The sequence below is a fragment of the Syngnathus scovelli genome, chromosome 17 (genome assembly GCF_024217435.2).
Source record: "Syngnathus scovelli strain Florida chromosome 17, RoL_Ssco_1.2, whole genome shotgun sequence".
Taxonomy (NCBI): Eukaryota; Metazoa; Chordata; class Actinopteri; order Syngnathiformes; family Syngnathidae; genus Syngnathus; species Syngnathus scovelli.
In genome coordinates this window covers 7,469,216-7,483,954 of record NC_090863.1, presented here as the reverse complement: position 1 = coordinate 7,483,954, position 14,739 = coordinate 7,469,216, and the positions used below count along the sequence as shown (strand labels likewise).

At 47.5% G+C, this 14,739-nt stretch overlaps 3 protein-coding genes across 4 annotated transcripts; 2 read left to right on the top strand and 1 right to left on the bottom strand.

Moving 5' to 3' along the window:
* The first annotated feature begins 619 nt into the window (after positions 1-619).
* Positions 620-2,227, top strand: mgst3a (microsomal glutathione S-transferase 3a). Of its 2 annotated transcripts, none has more exons than XM_049747331.1 (6): positions 620-761; positions 1,203-1,327; positions 1,456-1,532; positions 1,614-1,671; positions 1,760-1,832; positions 1,900-2,227. In XM_049747331.1, exons 2-6 carry the CDS (start codon positions 1,211-1,213, stop codon positions 2,040-2,042), a joined length of 468 nt encoding a protein of 155 aa, XP_049603288.1. In that variant the 5' UTR covers positions 620-761; positions 1,203-1,210; the 3' UTR covers positions 2,043-2,227. The 2 variants fall into 2 exon arrangements, with proteins under 2 accessions (XP_049603288.1, XP_049603289.1); XM_049747332.2 differs by lacking the exon at positions 620-761 and adding an exon at positions 845-1,131.
* A 990-nt stretch (positions 2,228-3,217) lies between these two features.
* On the top strand, positions 3,218-9,956 carry LOC125984929 (importin-13-like). The gene is made up of 21 exons (XM_049747263.2): positions 3,218-3,442; positions 4,001-4,126; positions 4,356-4,972; positions 5,037-5,177; positions 5,247-5,388; positions 5,459-5,625; positions 5,721-5,841; positions 5,915-6,062; positions 6,189-6,370; positions 6,437-6,463; positions 6,533-6,667; positions 7,212-7,358; positions 7,447-7,527; positions 7,600-7,737; positions 7,801-7,897; positions 7,973-8,025; positions 8,084-8,153; positions 8,220-8,278; positions 9,125-9,214; positions 9,304-9,485; positions 9,659-9,956. The coding sequence occupies exons 1-21, from the start codon at positions 3,344-3,346 to the stop codon at positions 9,744-9,746; spliced, it is 2,910 nt and encodes a 969-aa protein (XP_049603220.1). The 5' UTR covers positions 3,218-3,343; the 3' UTR covers positions 9,747-9,956.
* fzr1b (fizzy/cell division cycle 20 related 1b) lies at positions 9,861-13,455 on the bottom strand. Its single transcript, XM_049747306.2, has 13 exons — positions 13,279-13,455; positions 12,907-13,096; positions 12,414-12,515; positions 12,261-12,324; positions 12,061-12,179; positions 11,899-11,981; positions 11,630-11,813; positions 11,496-11,561; positions 11,028-11,130; positions 10,778-10,959; positions 10,476-10,709; positions 10,302-10,406; positions 9,861-10,234 (listed from the first exon to the last, which is right to left on the bottom strand). The coding sequence occupies exons 2-13, from the start codon at positions 12,982-12,984 to the stop codon at positions 10,100-10,102; spliced, it is 1,455 nt and encodes a 484-aa protein (XP_049603263.1). The 5' UTR covers positions 12,985-13,096; positions 13,279-13,455; the 3' UTR covers positions 9,861-10,099.
* Positions 13,456-14,739: the final 1,284 nt, after the last annotated feature.

Here is a 14,739-nt window from a genome sequence, read left to right as displayed (position 1 = left end):
CCTCCTAACTGTGAGGCGGACGTGCTACCCAGTGCGCCACCGAGCCGCCCATCATCAAATAATAATAATAATAATAATAATAATAATAATAATAATAATAATAATAATAATAATAATAATAATAATAATAATAATAATAATAATAATAATAATAATAAAGAGGTGAATCCGCCAACGTGTCCGTCCCAACCCCATGCAGTACCATACGTGCATGACTAGCCAATAATGTTTGTTGACATTTGGCTGCTGGCTGCACCTTGCATGCGTCATGCAAGCCAAAGTGGGCAGATGCGGCCGGCTGGCTGACAAGCAAAGCAGATGATGGGCGATGGGATGGGACAGGGTGGTCTCACTTGCAGTTCTGCTCGTGCACCCAGTTTGAAGCTATTCTTGCTCGTTTGTGTAGGTGTCGAAGTGCTGAATCAGACTCGGCGCGTTGGAGGACAAGCAAGTGGCCACGATGGATGGGTGACAGATGTGCTGTTGAAAGAACGCTTGATAGGCATCAGAGGTCGTATCTGATGATTCTGTTCCAAATTCAGTTATTGGGCGACAAATGTCGAAGCAGTGGGGTTACGAGGACATCTAGTGGCGAATGCTTGCCAGTAACATTATATTAAAAAAAATACAGCACGTAGCATGTGTACGGAAGTTGTCCGCCACGCCCATAGGGTGCGCGCGTTACGCACTCAGAACAAAGTCACAGCTTGCTCCGCTTATTTCAGTTACTTGTGCACGTATCGTCCTGCTTGGTCAGTCAGGTAAGTACTTTGCCCTCGTTTTTAATCACGCAGTAGTTTCCATTGTCTATGTTCTTTTCAATGACGCTGTCCTTGTTTGACCTTTTTTGAGGGGCGGAACACGATTGCGCTGGACTGTTGCTTCCAGGGCCACCATTCCGATTTCGCATTCATAATTTGAATGCAGAGATGAAGAGGCGAAAGTCCTTTTATATCACGTTACAGTCGATCCTCTTTATGACATATAGCATTGTTTTTTCGCGCAAAACGAGCAGCACAAATTGGAGTCACAAGCTAAGTCCGTCGTAAGCCGAGGACTCCTTACAAGCTTACGACTTGGGATTTTTGACAGAGTAATATTACTGACGATTACGTCATACAGAACAAAAACGTTAGTTTCTCCTTCATAATCCCAACTATTTGCACTTGAAGCTATCAAACTGTCTTGTTTGTTTCCTTCAGGTGTCAAAATGGTTGTTCTGTCCAAGGAGCACGGTTACGTCGTGCTGACTGGTGTTGCCAGCATGATCATGGTGGGACACTTGGCAATTCAAGTGGGCAAAGCTCGCAAGAAGTACAATGTGCAGGTGAGCTGAGAAAGGGGAAAAAAAACAAGTGTACATCAGCAGACAAGCTGCAGCATGCTTGGAGATTGCCTTTTGTGTGTCTGCACGTTCTGATCACATTGTGTGTGCATGTTTGTGTTGTTTTACAGTACCCCAAAATGTACAGCGATGATGGTAGTGAAGAGGGCAACATTTTTAACTGTGTGCAGCGTGCACACCAAAACACGTGAGTGGGGAACGTGACGGATAATCATGATGGAACATGACAGACAAAACAAAGATGTTGGGTTGGGTTTTTTCTTTTCAGTCTGGAGCTCTACCCTGCCTTCCTTTTCTGTCTGGGTGTTGGTGGCCTGCATTGTCCTGTAAGTTGATCAATATCACATTCACAATTAAGCCAATGCATATCAGACACGTGTTACTATCAGACAAAATGTGTGTGTCTGCTTTCAGCGTCTCAGCAGTGGACTGGGAATTGTTTGGATCATAAGCCGAGAGGTTTACGCGCATGGCTACTCAACAGGAGGTGAGTTTGGAGATTTTTTTTCATTCAATGCCACTCGGGTAATTTGAAAACAAAAATTGTCATTCAGATCCTCAAAAAAGAGTGCGGGGAGCTTTTGGCAACGTGGCTCTGCTGGGGATGATTCTGACCACCGCCAGCTTTGGACACCACTTGTTGGGCTGGACGCGGCCGTCTTTGACATCTTGGTGCGATACCAAAAAATGTTGTTGAATGGCAGGAGACATCATACAAACACAACTTCACCTTTGCCAACGTTTAAAACAAGAAATCCATGTTCAGTGACCTGACTGGTTTTCCATGTTGGGAGTGGCCTAACACAGTTAAGACAGTTAAGAGTTGTAGAGTGTTGCTACCAAACTAGAATTGCTTTTTTAAATAAATGGAGTTCAAGTTCATTCATTGTCATGAGCCTCTTTTTTTTCCCCCCATGAGTGCAAGTGATTTATTAGATTTCTGTCAAAGGCGGGGGTTCTATTTAGTGTTCAAAGTCCACATGGCGTACCTTGATGAATGAGTGTCTTGCTCCGAACTAACAGGTTGCAGACAAAAGAGCCTCGCCCTCTTCCGACACATGGCTCGTGATGGTCATTCATGCCGTGGGTCCTTCTAAAGGCAGCTTTGTTTACTTCATACGCAAGCAAAGGCACAACACTTGAACAAAACAGCTGAAGACATCCAAAAGCAAAGCAGAAAAAAACAAAAGTTTACCAAAAATTACTAAAAGAGCAAAAAGACATCTCAGGGCACACCAGGCTTTATTCAATACGGCTCAAACTTTGGTTTCTTAGTTCATTATCTGCACATCTCATCTCAGCAATCAACGGGAAAACTACGCCACCCTGTGGCTAAGGTGAGATAATTCACACGAACGAATGGCAAAAAAAGACGCCAAAATATTCATAAATAAAAACCACTGAGATTATTTACATAAATAACAATGAAATGGTAATTTAATAAAAATATATAGGTAGGAAAAAATAAAGTATCATCTCACGCACGCACCACTTGTTTCCGTTACGTGATACGCGTCCGGGCGGGACATGAGGGCTAAAAATATCCTGAGGGAGTCGCATGGGTGGGGTCTCTTATCGACACAACATAAACAAAAAAGCTGCAGATACCTTCTTGGACATCACACCTTTTCCTTGCCGCTTGCATGGAGCAATTTGCAAGCATCCCTCATTTGCATCCCTGCGCAGCCAATCAGGTGCTAGTGCGTCAGAGACGCTCCTCTTGTATGTCGTGCTCAACCGCAGCTTTTTCCCCCGCGGCTGTTATTTTAACTTTCTGAGAGTAAATATGCTAGAACAGAGTTATTCGTCAGTGAATGACGACCGGACTCCTTCATGCAAGTCCATTGAAGCCCATCAAGAGGTCAGTGTGGTCACGTGTCAGCGTGGACAGCTGACAGCCGCTCTTGAGTGTCCTCCGGCCGCTCGCATTCACACACTTTGGAGAGCTGTGTGTGCTTTTCAACTCTTTGTTGGTCCTCTTATCGGTAGTGAGGCCTAATGGACGTCCAGCATGGGGAGACGTTCACCTTGCACCCGACGGCGGGCGCAACAAATGCCGACGAATTGCAGGAGGTCACAGTGAGCAATGTGGAGGCGGTGAGTTTTCTTATTTTCATTTTTTAAAATTATTTCTTTAACGCTAAAGACTGCACTTAAATATGGGGAACTGTAGTTCTATACGCCCTATTGTATTAAAAAAACATTTACAACAATTAAGGAATTCTTTTGTGTACCACTAGAGGGAGCTTGGGTACCACCTATCAACAATCTGATTGGATACTTGTTAAGCTGCTTGGAAGTTTGATGTGTAAGGCAATGTTGCACTAAATATGAAATCCTACTTTCAGTTTGATGAATTCTCTTTTGTGTGCTGGATACAGAAAATGACAAATAAATAAGAAATGTAAGATGGTACGCAAACATTTCATTGGAAAACAAAAGCAGTTTAAAGAGACAGTGCGGAGAGCTCTGGCCCAGCAGACGTTTTTGTAACGTGACACCAACTATAAGCATTTGCCATCCTAATAATAGCAAGCACAGCACGCTTGGGATCAGTAACTACATTTTTTTGTCTCCCTCTTCAATCAAGTGGTCCTTCAGTATGAATATTTATGCCAATTGATTGTGAGTGAGTGAGCCCCACTTGTCTTGCAGGCTCTCTTCCAGCTGTATTTCGAGCCAGACATGGAGCGCAAGAATGCGGCCCAGAAGTGGCTGAGCCAGGCTCAGGCGTCCGCCCAGGCGTGGCACTTCTGCTGGGCCCTGCTAGGCCCCGACAAGGTCTGCTCATCCACTCCAAACTTGACACTGGCTTGTTGCACACTCACAAGGGCCAGGCGCAAGTCATAGTCCCAAAAACACATTAGAAGGCAAAATAATAAATGAAAGACGTTGAAAAGTAGCAGCTTAGCAGTTTGGTCCATTAGCTAAATGCAGACGCATCGTGTTTGCCTCCAGTCTTCAGAGCTTGTCTGGTTTCCTATTCACATTATTGTCACGTGGTCCACAGCTCCCAGAGGTCCAGTTCTTTGGAGCCAGCACCCTCCACGCCAAAATCTCCTCGCACTGGAGCGACCTGCCTGCAGACCAGCACGAACGCCTGAGAGTGCAGCTCCTTTCCCACATTTTGCACTTCTCCTCTGGCCCCAAAATGGTTTTAACCAGGCTGTGCGTCGCACTGGCCTCCATGGCCCTAAATTTAATTCCCCACGTGTGGTCGCAGCCGGTCGCCGACATGGTGCGAGCCTTTCAACCTCAGGGCCCTGAAGGCACGCAGGACCCTCAGCAGCACTGTCTGGCCCTGCTGGAGCTCCTGGTGGTGCTTCCCGAGGAGCTCCGGAGCAGCCGGCTGGCGCAGAGCCGTCGCGGCCAGCTGAGGGAGGCTCTGGCCGGGGAGTGGGGTGCCGTGTGTTCCCTTCTGCGTCAGCTCCTCCAAAGCCAGGACTCGTCCATCCGGGTGAAGGAGAAAGTGCTCCGCTGCTTGTCCAGCTGGGTGGGACTGGATGTGCCACTGGGGGAGACTCAGGAACTGCTACAGGATTGTTTTGCCACTTTATCCAACCCGGAGCTCTTTGACACAGCTGTCGAGACCATCGTCGGTACCATCTCGAAATCCGACTGCCAAAGGTCTGCAGGGCAACTGAGACTTGTCTTGTGTTACCACCGTAACTCATTGACATCGTACCCGCAGGTACGGCAATTCTCTGTGGAGTCTGATGCCGCTGGTGTTGGGTCTCCACGATCAGCTGAAGACAGCAGCTCAAGACGGGGACATGGAGACCTCACACGGCATCTGCCGCATCGCCGTCGCCATGGGCGAAACACACTGCAGGTGCGCTCGCATGGTCGGCAATCCATCGTACGGCTGAATTTGGACACGTTTGGTTCTGAACGAGAACAGGGTGTTGCTGGAGCAAGTGGAGCACTGGCAACAATATCTGGCCTTGGTCAACATGATTCTGTTCTGTACCGGCATTCCCGGCCAGTACCCAATCAGCGAGACCACCAGCTCCCTCACACTCACTTTCTGGTACACCCTTCAGGTGGGGACCAAATATAAATCTGCCAACCTTGGACAGGCGTGCCATCTTTCTTGGTTTTCTTTCTGCTCAGGATGACATCTTGTCTTTTGAGGAGGGGAAGCAGGACATTTATCTGCAAGTGTACAGACCTGTTTACTTCCAGTTGGTGGATGTGCTTCTTCGCAAATGTCACTATCCCTCCCAGGAAGAATACAACTCCTGGACTTGTGACGACAAGGAGCAGTTCCGAATCTACCGGTGATTCTGATGAAATGCAGCATTTGGTCCTTCGAGGGGCGTGACAAGGTTGTTTGTTTTTGCTGCCTCGAGTAACAGACAGGTTTACCTTCCAGAGTGGACATCTCGGACACACTGATGTATGTCTACGAAATGTTGGGAGGCGAGCTGCTCAGCGAGCTTTACGAGCGCCTGGGCAGGCAGCTGACGGAGCCGCAACGGTCGGCGCATTGGCAGGTCCTCTATCTGGTCCGATACATGACACGCCTCCTCATTTTGGGAGCATAACTTTCTGCTTTCCTCTTTCAAGGAAACCGAGGCTTTGCTCTTTGGCTTCCAGTCCATCGCCGAGACCATTGATGTGAATTACTCGGATGTCATCCCGGGTCTGATTGGCTTGATGCCCACAATCAACATCACCAACGTCATGCTGGCAGACACGCTCATGTACACCATAGGTGCCTGCGTGCATGCGTGTTATTCAGGAGTTGATTTCATTTTCAACTTTGGCAATACTCATAACAAGCGAGTGTCTTGTTTGAGCTGGGTTCATTTTCTGTATTTCATGTGCCCGTGTCGCCAAGGATCCTTGGCCGAGTGGCTGGCGGACCACCCGGTGATGCTCGGGGGCACGTTAGCCATGGTGCTCCAGGGTCTTGTCAGGCCTGAGCTGTCCGTGTCCAGTGTTTCCACTCTGAAGAGGATCTGCAGGGAGTGTCGACACGATCTGGCGTCCTACACTCAGGATATTCTTAATGTGTCTCAGGTCAGACGCGCCGCTTCACAGTGTTCAGGAAAATCACATCCTAATAATACGTGGAATCCTATGTAGGACGTGCTGCTCAAAGATATCCATAAGGTGAGTGAAGAGTGTCGCAAAAAATCAGGAAAGCACGTGTGATTTGATTTGCTTTGCTCTCGTGTGCAGAGCAGCCAGTGCATGTGGCTGATGCAGGCCATGGGCTTCCTGCTCTCTGCTCTGCCAGCCGACAAGATCTTGGCAAAAGTGCACTCGCTGATCGGCCCCCACGTGCGGCAGCTGGACACTCTGGCCAGACAACCGGTAGGCGGAAAACTGAAAATGATTTTGAAGAATAATGGAATTGCATTTTTTTTCATTCAGCGTTGTGATTCAATAAGCTATTTATTTATTCATTTATTTATTTATTCATTCAGTCATTCATTTATTTATTTATTTATTATTTATTTATTTTTAATTATTTTATTTATTCATTCATTCATTTATTTATTCATTTATTTGTCTATGTCATCATTTTTATTTTCCAAAACAAATATAAGCAATACGTGGATCTATCTTACAATAAATAATATTAGAGTTAGTACATTTAAATATTTGGGTTTTGTACTTTAGGATTACTCTACATTGAACCACGATTAAATAAAAAAAAATAAAAATAATAAAAAAACGTTGATCTAATTTAATTAGTGGATTAAACCCCTCAGGCTAAAGTTGATTACGAAAATGTAATCAAGTCTGTGGCTTTATCATGTAAACCTGAAACAATGATGTGTAAACACGTGGACTGCATTTTTTTGTCTATTTATAATTTATTTAAATCTCATAATGTCTGTTTTTGCGCATGCAGGTCGATCCTGCCAACAAACAGCCCATCATTCGCATCCTGGGAATGCTGTCCAGCCTCTTCACCGCTCTGGACGTCAAGCGACCCGCAGACGTGTTGGAGGGAGTGGCTCGCTCTGCACCAACTCACTCACAAAGCACGCTCAACCCGGTAAGCTCAAACAAGTGCCAAAGAACTCGAAAATTAGACGGAGGATTGATTCAATATAAATACAATGCACATTTTTGTGTGTGTTTAGGTTGTGGTCGTACTACAGCAAACGTATGCATTGATCCAGAACATTCTCAGCAAATGGCTGGAAGATTCGGAGGTGGTCGAGGTAAGAAGAAATGTTGACCTTCAATATGTGCAACCCTATTATTGACCTTCACCTCACCCCTCCCCTCCTCAGGCGGTGTGTGGGGTATTTGATAAGTCCATTCGAACTGTCCTACGGGATTTCGGGCCATTGGTGGCTCAGCTGAGTGAGACGCTGGGCCAGATGTACTGCGCCTTCCCGCAGGCCTCAGCGCTGGACCTAGCGTCTCAGGTGCATTTGCGCGCTGCGCAGTAGCTAAAGAAAGCACATCGAGACTCCAACTCTTCTCCTTAGATGGTTCACCTCTTTGCTGGAGAGCACCACCACTTGACAGCCATTAAAAGCCTGGTTGAAGTGCTTACCGCTTCCACACTAGCCCTATTTCCACAAGGTATGTATTTTTTTTAAAACAAGTGCTTTTTTTTTTTTTTTTTTTTTTTTTTAAATAAAGCCTGTGATTTTGTAGGCATCAGGGATCATCCTGACGTGGCAGAGTCCTTTATGTACCTTCATGCTCAGGTTGGTGGAAAACATTGTTTCCTTGCATCATGTTTCACCTCAAAACATGTGCGTATAGATTCTTAAAAGAAAACCCGAGTTGTATCTGGAATGGGATCATTTGGACGCCAATGCGCTATTTCACTGTGGTGAGTATCTTTATTTCCAGCAAGAATCTCAAATCCTGATTCTCAAATTCTTTTTGCTATGCTCAGGAATTGTGTCACTTCAATTTCCTGAGACATCCACAGTCAAAGCTGCCAGCCACTTCTTTGTAAGTTGAAGTTCCTCCAAAGCACGAGCCACGACTGCTGAAGAAATAAAACAAAAATAAGATTAAGATGGTCACGCTGATTGTTTCATTATAATGAGGGGGACCAATATGGACAAGATACTAATAATAGCGGAAATACACAAAATTGACGGACATTGAAATGTCACAGATCGGAATAGAGCAGGGCGACCAAATGCAGCTTGGACCGGGGTTGATTGAGGGAAAAGGTAGTTGGAAGGGAGGATGAGGGGAACAAAACCAACAGAATCGGCATATTAACATAACTTAACGGACCGACCGACAGACTGGCTGACCGAAACAACACTGACAAAGACAGGAACCAAGAAACAAAAATCACATCAGACAACATCCACGATCCGAAAAGGGAGTGAGGGGCAGACAGGACTTAAATACAAGACAGGTAACAAGCGGTAGGTGACTGTGGTTACATTGATTGAGGTAACGCAGGAGGGGAGGGGCGACGGCAACAGAAACCATGGTAACATATTGACAGAATAAAGCAACCGGGGACGAGTCGTGACAGTCAGATGTTCAGTGGAACACCAGAATTGGGAAAGTAATTTTATTTAGAAAATAAATATCTATCTATCTTATATATATATTTATTTATTTTTCTAAATAAAATTGTTTTATATATATATATATATATATATATATTCATATCATTTTATGTGGCCCGCAAAGACAAATTGTGCATCAAATTCGTGTCGTTACTAGAATTGCAAATTGTCTTCACTTTTAGTAAAAGCTTTTTTTTTAAATATTTGACTAGTTTTTACTTGTCTGATTTGAAAATGAGTTGTCATTTTTCTCCTCTTGCGACAGACCGAGTGGTTGCCTCGATGTCACGACGTGCCACCTCTTGGCGAGGTGCTGCAGAGGGACGGCAAGCTCCTTACAGAGAGCGTCCTGCACGTCAGTCCCTCTTTCAAAAGCAAAGTCTCAATTATTTCTTTTGCAATCACTCATGAAATGGCATTGATTATTTCGCGTTTGGCTCGCAGGCGGTCGGCGGCGGCTCTCCTCGTAGTCTGACTGATCATCTTTCCGAGGTGCTTCTGAGTCTGAGCAGACATTGTCCGCATCTGCTATCCGGGTGGCTCCAAGAAGTTCTGCAGTCGCCAGGTTTCCCGGCAGCGCACGTCTCCGCTGAGCAGAAACGCGACTTCACCCAGAAGCTCCTCAGGTGAGTCATTTCCTCAAAGGCGTTCGATGAGGCCCGCTCGTCTCAAAACGGAAGAGCTGAGGTTAGGAAGATTTGAAGCAGTTCAAAATTGAAACGTCAAATCATGACAAAAGGGAAGCTCGTCGACAAACGGGTCGAGCCATTCTTTCTAAAGTATGTCGTCTTCTTCCAAGGGAGCAGAGCAACAAGCGTCACGTGAAGGAGACAGTGAAGGAGTTCTCTCTGCTTTGTGGTGGCCTGCAGGGGTCCGGACGCCACTAGCTCACATTTCCTCCGGCAAATCCAAAGATTGCAAGTCAGAGCAAAATCCAACATGAAATGCTAAACAATTGTGTTGCACCTTCTCACAGTCCTGACAAAGAAACACATACAGACTTGTTCTCCGAGTTCTTTTTAAACTGGATGTCAGTTTTTCAACATGTATATCTCTGCTGACAGATGATGAAATAAAAACAAAACAGGATTTAAGAAGCCAACGATTTTTTGTTTTCACTAATGAAAAGGGGGGGGGGGGGGCAGAACGAGGGGGAAGTGCACATTGTTGGAAACCATAAGGACAGAAGAGTTGCGGTGCGGTGGGTGGCAAAGTGCTGCAGGTCGGCCATCTTGCTCCTCTATCGGATTCGTGTGAAAAGGTTCAGTACAGACTTGGACTCCTTGGTGCAGCGCGTCTTGCTGAAGATGTTCCAAAAGCGAAGCGTCTCATCCCCCGCGCCCGTAACGATGGCCTCACCGTCAGGGGACACAGCCTGAGAGAGAGAGAGCGAAAAACATTGAACTTGCTTGTCACATGGGACCACCCTGATGATATCATACCAGGTAAAGAACTCTGTAGGAGTGTCCCGTCAGCTTAGCCACCTGCGTCAGCGACGGGTACTTCCACACCAAAATCTGGTTCTGAGAGTAGCCGTGAGTGCTCACCTTGGAGCAAAGACAAAAATGGATAGCGCCTACTTTTTTCTCCCCAGCAGTGGATTTCGGCGCGCTCACCAGTTCATTGGCGTGCTTGGACCAGGCCAGGTTGCACACCTGGGAGCCCGTGTCGGTGCTCTGCAGCGCCTGACCCGTCAGCGTGTTCCAGAAGCGTAGACAGCGGTCGGCCGTGCCGCCGCCCGACGCCAGCAGCCCGTGCTGGTGCGGCGACCAGGCGATGGCCTTCACGGCGGCGAGGTGCTCGCTGTACTGTTGCACCGGGAGCAGGCTGGAGCTGTTCCACACCAGCAACTGAGAGAGAGAGAGAGAGCGTGGCCGTCAACGTCACCAGGAGAGGAGGCCATTCTGGATTCATGTACCTTGTTGTCGTTGCCTCCGGAGGCGAGATGCTGATGGTCGGGGGACCACTTGAGACCACACACTTCCTGTCGGTGACCCTGCAACCGCCTCTCGGCGGAAGGCGGCGTTCTGACGTCCCGTTGCAAGATGACTCGGTCGCGGCTGCCCGACGAAAGCTGCTCCCCGTTCCACGCCAGGGCGCCTTGGACGCAAGCCAAGCCAGAGACCGTCAGGGGGCAAAAAGCCTCAATGGGGGCGGGGCCAACTTACCCACACGAGCCGAGTGGCCCTCCAAAATGGTCAGCTTTCGCCCACCTGCCGCGTCCCAGATCTGAACGTAACCTTTGTGGGTCCCGACGGCAACCAGGCTCCCCTAGCATGCAAATCCACTTGAGATGTTTTAGAATGTCAAAAAAGGATGCCGCGAATCCTGATATCGATAAAGGCTTCTTCCAATGTACCCGATGTCAGTGAAGGCTTCCGATACTATAGGCAAGTAAAAGAGAGTCCATGCATTGCATCTGTTTGTTTGCTGACATCGTTTGGGTGGTGCAATGACAGATTATCCAAGATTAGAATTCATATGCGGACTCATATTGGTATTGGGGAGGACAAAATTGTCCCCAAATTGTACTCATCAATCTTGTCTGTTGAATCAAACAGCCAAATGCAACCGACTGCGACTTAAGGTAGCATAAGTGTCGACCGACAACGGGCCAGTCCTTTTATGCGGCTCACCCTCTCGTTCCAGCACACCGAAGTCACAGAATCGCCGTCCACCGAAAGGTCGCACAACCGTGTCACCTGTGAGCACACGCAAGAGAGTCAAGCACTTGGTGGAGAGTTTGTCGGGGCAAAACGATGGCTCGCACCTGGCTGGTGCAGGCGCTCCACAGGTAGACGCAAGCTCCCAAACCCACACTGAGCAAGTTGCCCGTCGACCAGTCGACCAGGTTGAGGTAGAAGTCGTCCTGCAGCTCGGGGGCGTCCAGCACCTTGAAGGGGATCTTGGAGATCTTGCGGGCAGGTTTACGAGGAGAGCGGAGCAGCTTGTGACTGCGGCGGAAGAAAGCCAGCTTTGCGGAAAAAGCGGAACACGTGCCAGGGGAGAGCGAGCGAGCGACCTACTGTGGCGGCTTACCTCTTGTTAGTAAGCGGCGAGAGAGAGAACGGTGAGACTTGGTTGTCGCCGTCAAAAGGCGTCGACTTGGTGCGGACGGCGTACTGTGTGGTTCCAAGAGAGACGGCGTCATCTCCACGGCTCACCAAACAAAAGAACGGAACCGTCCGGGGCAGTGCGTACCCGAAAGAGGCCGTGCGAGTAGACGGCGCGTCGCCTTTCATCTGCGTGAAGGTCCGACACCGACTCGATGCCCGCGCCTAGCAACTCGTTCCTCAAGAGGGCGGCGTACGCCACCGTGTCTGTCGGCGGTCATATCGCACGCTTGAGTGACATCATCAAGGACGCCGGACCTCGAATGGCCGACCAAGAGGATTCCCCACCTTTGCCTGAATCTGAGCTGGCATCTTTTGCTTTTTGGTTCTGGCCGGGGGAGCGACAGTTCTCCTGAACGGAGAAGGAAGACAGATGTATGGTCAGCTGAGCGAGCGAGCAAGCCGGCGGGCGACTTTGTCAGCAATGGATAAAGGGCTCACGTTGGCGTAATGAAAATTGATGCTCCAGTTGCTTCCAGCGCGGGTGGGGATGAAGCGGTCCCCTGACTTCACACTGATGGGGCTGCATGTAACGCTTCCACACTGGAGAGCCAGAGAGAAAAAGTGCTTTTGTGGAAATAAATTATGGTCATATTTTGTTAGCCAGCATGTGAAATAACTAATATTACAGATATATCAGAAAAATAAACGCTTGTCATTTTTTAGTTTGCAATTTTCAAGTGAAAAACGAGACATGCTTGTTCAATGGAGACAGCAACACTGCCACCAAGTGGACGGAGGCGAAACAGCTCTTTTGACACGACATTGTCTGAAGACTGTGCGTGCAAATCTTGAAACGGTGTCCTCCAAATTTAATTGCGCGTGCCCGCAGGTCCACGAGCGCTCATTTAACAATTCACAAGCAGAACTGAACGTGCACAAATAAGAAATCATGTCGAATGTGTGAAATGTCAATCTTCCACCACCATCTCACCCTACTCAGCCGGGCCTCAGCGGGCAAGTTCTGGAAGTTGATTTGCCTCAGAAGACGCTTCTCGTACTCTTGGTCCATGACGGACGTACCCCAAGACCCCCTCCCGCCCTCCCCTCTGTTGCCCCCCACCTCCCTCCCCGGTTTAAACCTCCGTTCGTGCCTGGTGAGGGAAACCACGCAGAACCTTCATCTGCAAAGACACACAATTGCTACGGTCACATCGTTGCTGCAAGTGTACGTCGTTATTTTATGTTACATTTCTAAGAAAAAGACAAAGAACGGCATCACGGTGAGCCCGTAGCCCCCTCACTGTTGACATGATCACAAGGCAGTCATTTAAATGGCAGCATGACGTCATTTGGAGCCTCTTACCTCACTGGCCATGCGCTCATGTCACGAGATTGCGTCTTGTTCGGAAATCGTCGCTGTCACCCGACGTAAGCGCGAGAAGACGCACACTGCTGGTGTTTACGTTCTCAACAAAAGATGGCGACGGCATCAGCTCAGCTGCAAGACATTGGCTGGATTTGTGTGACTCCAAAGCGACATCTATTGGCGGAGCCGAGCTCTTACACGCTGTCTACTCAAAAGGGTGATTCTCACTTATGGCCACAAGGAGGCACTGCTGCCGCACTATCCCGAAAACAGACTTAGAGTCGACCCCCGCTTACTCATGGTTCATCACTTGCGGATTCCCAAATTCAGAGATTTTATTTTTTTCTCCAGTTTCGATTTATTCCTCCCATGTTTTCCATGGAAATCGTAAATTAAATGTTTATCAATGTTTTTCTTCAAGATTTGTTTTGAGGGGAGTGGTTGCCATTATGTTTGGTATAATTACTCAAGTAATCTGCTCCTGCTGCAATGGCAGTGACCGTCACGGTCGAGAGCCCGTGTGGCATGTCTGCTGGCCTTCAAATCGGCACGTAGGCCCGTCTGCCACGTTGCCCTTTGACACAGAACCACAGTGATCCAACCCATTGTATATTTACAGTACAAGTCGCTGTCATCAGGGTGGACGAATTTACTCAGAATGTCTTTTCTGGGTTAATGAGAGACAAAGCCCATCATGCACATGCTCAGAGGTGACACATTCAATGACAGATAAAAACATTGGATATAATTGTTACTTTTATAAATGTGAGATTCAGATTGAGGCAGTTGTTTTGAATTCATTTTTGTTTTTATTTAAAAAACCTCAATAGTGGTTTTGGACGTGCCAGCGCACAGCCACACGAGCAGACGGCGACATCTGACAGCATTGCACGTTTTGGCCACAACATAATCATATCTGCATCCTTCCATCAGGGCCACGTTTGAGGAAGGCAGCGTCTGCGGGTACCGGCAGGGTGGAGAAACAAATTTGGCTCCTTATCGCTCCTGTAATAGAGAACAGGCCAATGGGCACACAGGAGATTGGCTCGCTGCACTGCAGTGCAGTTTGATCCTTAGAGGAATTCGCAACAACAAAACAATCTTATCTCTTACATCTCTTCGGACAAAAACAAAAAGGAGCTTTCGTTATTGTAGGTGGCCAGTGTTTTTCCGATACAATAATCCATTTAAAATTGAAATGGAACATTTTGAGTGCCAAAATGTCTTTACTCTCACAATGCTGGGATAAAAAGTAAAAAAAAATTTTTTTTTAAAATCGCACGATAACCTGATGCTTGATGACATTTACGGGGAAGCACCCATCCTGTTATTGTCCTGGCGTTGCATTTTCATTTTGTAAGAGAGCAGGACTCCTACAAGCAACCTTGCTTTCAGGAAGCAAATTGCTCTCTTATCCAGATCCAAGCGCATCAGTCTTTCTATTTCAGCATTCTTCCT